This window comes from Saccostrea cucullata, unplaced genomic scaffold (genome assembly GCF_032062105.1).
Source record: "Saccostrea cucullata isolate Sc308-1 unplaced genomic scaffold, CSIRO_AGI_Scuc_v1 ctg4343, whole genome shotgun sequence".
Taxonomy (NCBI): domain Eukaryota; kingdom Metazoa; phylum Mollusca; class Bivalvia; order Ostreida; family Ostreidae; genus Saccostrea; species Saccostrea cuccullata.
This window is the reverse complement of record NW_026931616.1, coordinates 36,248-38,354: the sequence shown is the minus strand read 5'-3', so window position 1 is coordinate 38,354 and position 2,107 is coordinate 36,248. Positions and strand designations below refer to the sequence as shown.

The window sequence follows — 2,107 nt, the reverse complement described above, 5'->3', positions numbered from 1 at the left end:
CGTGCACAAAACACCTTGAATAAAGATCAAGTCAAAAATTCAAGTCAAACGCAATCTTTGTATAAAAGAAAAACCCACCAAATTTATCCCTAAGTAAAATATGGACTATCCACAAATTATGCACTTTTTCTTTTATTATTATTATACAAAATTTATAGAGCGCCTTATATAATAAACACAATTACTCTAAAGCGCTGTACAACATAGTTAAAATACATTCATAAATACAACATCAAGAATAAAAATTTTGTTGAATAGCATAAGAAAATAAAATTTAGTGTTGATAACCATTTTAAAAATTAAAAATATTTTTGCAAAATGATGATTAAACGAAATCAAAACACGAAAAGAGAAAACTGCATACAATAGAGCATAAGAAATTTCAGAAGATTAAAAATAACCAAATATTTAAAGTCAGAAATCTTTAAACATAAATACATAAATAAATAAATAATAACAGTCTATATTTGACACATAAAGATAAAAATTTAACCGAATGCTTCCCTAAAAAGATGAGTTTTCAGATGTTTTTTAAAAGTGTTCAAAGATGGGCATAAAACCAGATGTGGAGGTAAAGAGTTCCAGAGGGATGCAGCGGCCACGTCAAAACGTCTATTCCCATAGGTTGACGTTCGCGTTCGGCAATGTGGTCTTTGCAGTGACAGCTTGTTTGCCGATCTAAGGGAACGACCAGGTTGATATACGGTGATGAGCTCTGCAATGTATTTTGGTGCTATGTTGTTGATTGCTTTGTAAGTATAAATAAGAATTTTGTTCTAGATGCGTTTGTCAATTGGAAGCCAATGAAGGGAAACAAGGATCGGAGTAATGTGCTCCCTCTTCCTGGAACGAGTAATAATGCGTGCTGCTGTGTTCTGTATTCTTTGTAATTTGGCTATTTCGGTTGTATTTATGCCATAGAGGAGAGCGTTGGCATAGTCGAGCCTAGATGTCACAAGAGAACAGACCAGGGTCTTGCAGGCATCCTCTGTAATCAATGGACGTATTCTCCCAATGTTCCTAAGCTGGTAATAGCATGCACGAGACACCGAGGAAATTTGCATTTGCATGCTAAGAGACTTATCAAACCACACCCCGAGGCTCTTTACACTGGTCGCCTCTCTCACGATGGTGTCACTAAAGTTCAGATGGTAATATGGAGACTCCTTGAGTTGTTGTTTCGGAGTAAAAACTATAAATTCTGTTTTGTCCTGGTTTAGTTTTAGCATGTTGGAACACATCCACTGCTTGATTTCTTCCAGGCATGTTTCAAGTCTCAAAGCGGTATTATTCCAGTTGTTCCTGGGTTTAAAAATCAGATAAGCTTGGGTATTATCAGCATAACAATGATGGTGTATGTTGTTTTTGGAACATATGTTACCAATATGTCTGGAAAAATTGGAATATAACCTTGGACCCAACACAGATCCTTGTGGTACACCACATCTAAAATGGTAGTCCTTGAAAAAAGAAGATCCAATGGCAATTTTATGCGTCCTTCCTGATAGGCACGACTTGATCCATGCGAGGGCCGAGCCAGATATGCCAAAACCAATTTCTAGTTGATTTATCAGAATGGAGTGGTCGATGACATCAAAAGCTGCAGATAGGTCACATAATTAATGGCACACATGAACCAGAATCTAAAGCTGCAACAATATCGTGATGGACTCTAAGTAAAGCTGTTTCAGTAGAGTGAAATGGGCGATATGCTGATTGTACATTGTCATGAAGGTAATTTGATTCTAGGTGATGATCAAGACGTTTAGCAACAACTTTTTCAAGAATTTTGGAGAGGAAGGAAAGGTTTGAGACAGGTCTGTAGTTGCGGTACTCCTCTGGATCTAAGCCGGTTTTCTTGATGAGAGGACGAACAACAGCCTGCTTAAAGGATGATGGAACAACAGACTGATTTAGGGAATGATTTATAATGTCCGTTACCATAGCAAGGCATGATTTCAGCAAGAATGATGGCATGGAATCGAGTTCACAGGACTTAGGAGATGCTGACATGATCATGACACGGATCTCATCTTGAGATGCAGGTTCAAAAGCATGCAGGTGAACACCAGTAAACTCATTATCATTCTTTAGTGGATCAATGCCT

General features: G+C 37.4%; 1 protein-coding gene across 1 annotated transcript; it reads right to left on the bottom strand.

The window, feature by feature from the left end:
• Positions 1–776: 776 nt before the first annotated feature.
• LOC134233132 (uncharacterized) lies at positions 777–1,229 on the bottom strand. Its single transcript, XM_062715124.1, has one exon. The coding sequence runs from the start codon at positions 1,227–1,229 to the stop codon at positions 777–779; it is 453 nt and encodes a 150-aa protein (XP_062571108.1).
• Positions 1,230–2,107: the final 878 nt, after the last annotated feature.

What these genes read in the sequence shown, in the direction of transcription:
- LOC134233132 (XM_062715124.1), bottom strand. Translation starts at nt 1,229, where the DNA reads ATGCTAAAACTAAACCAGGACAAAACAGAATTTATAGTTTTTACTCCG.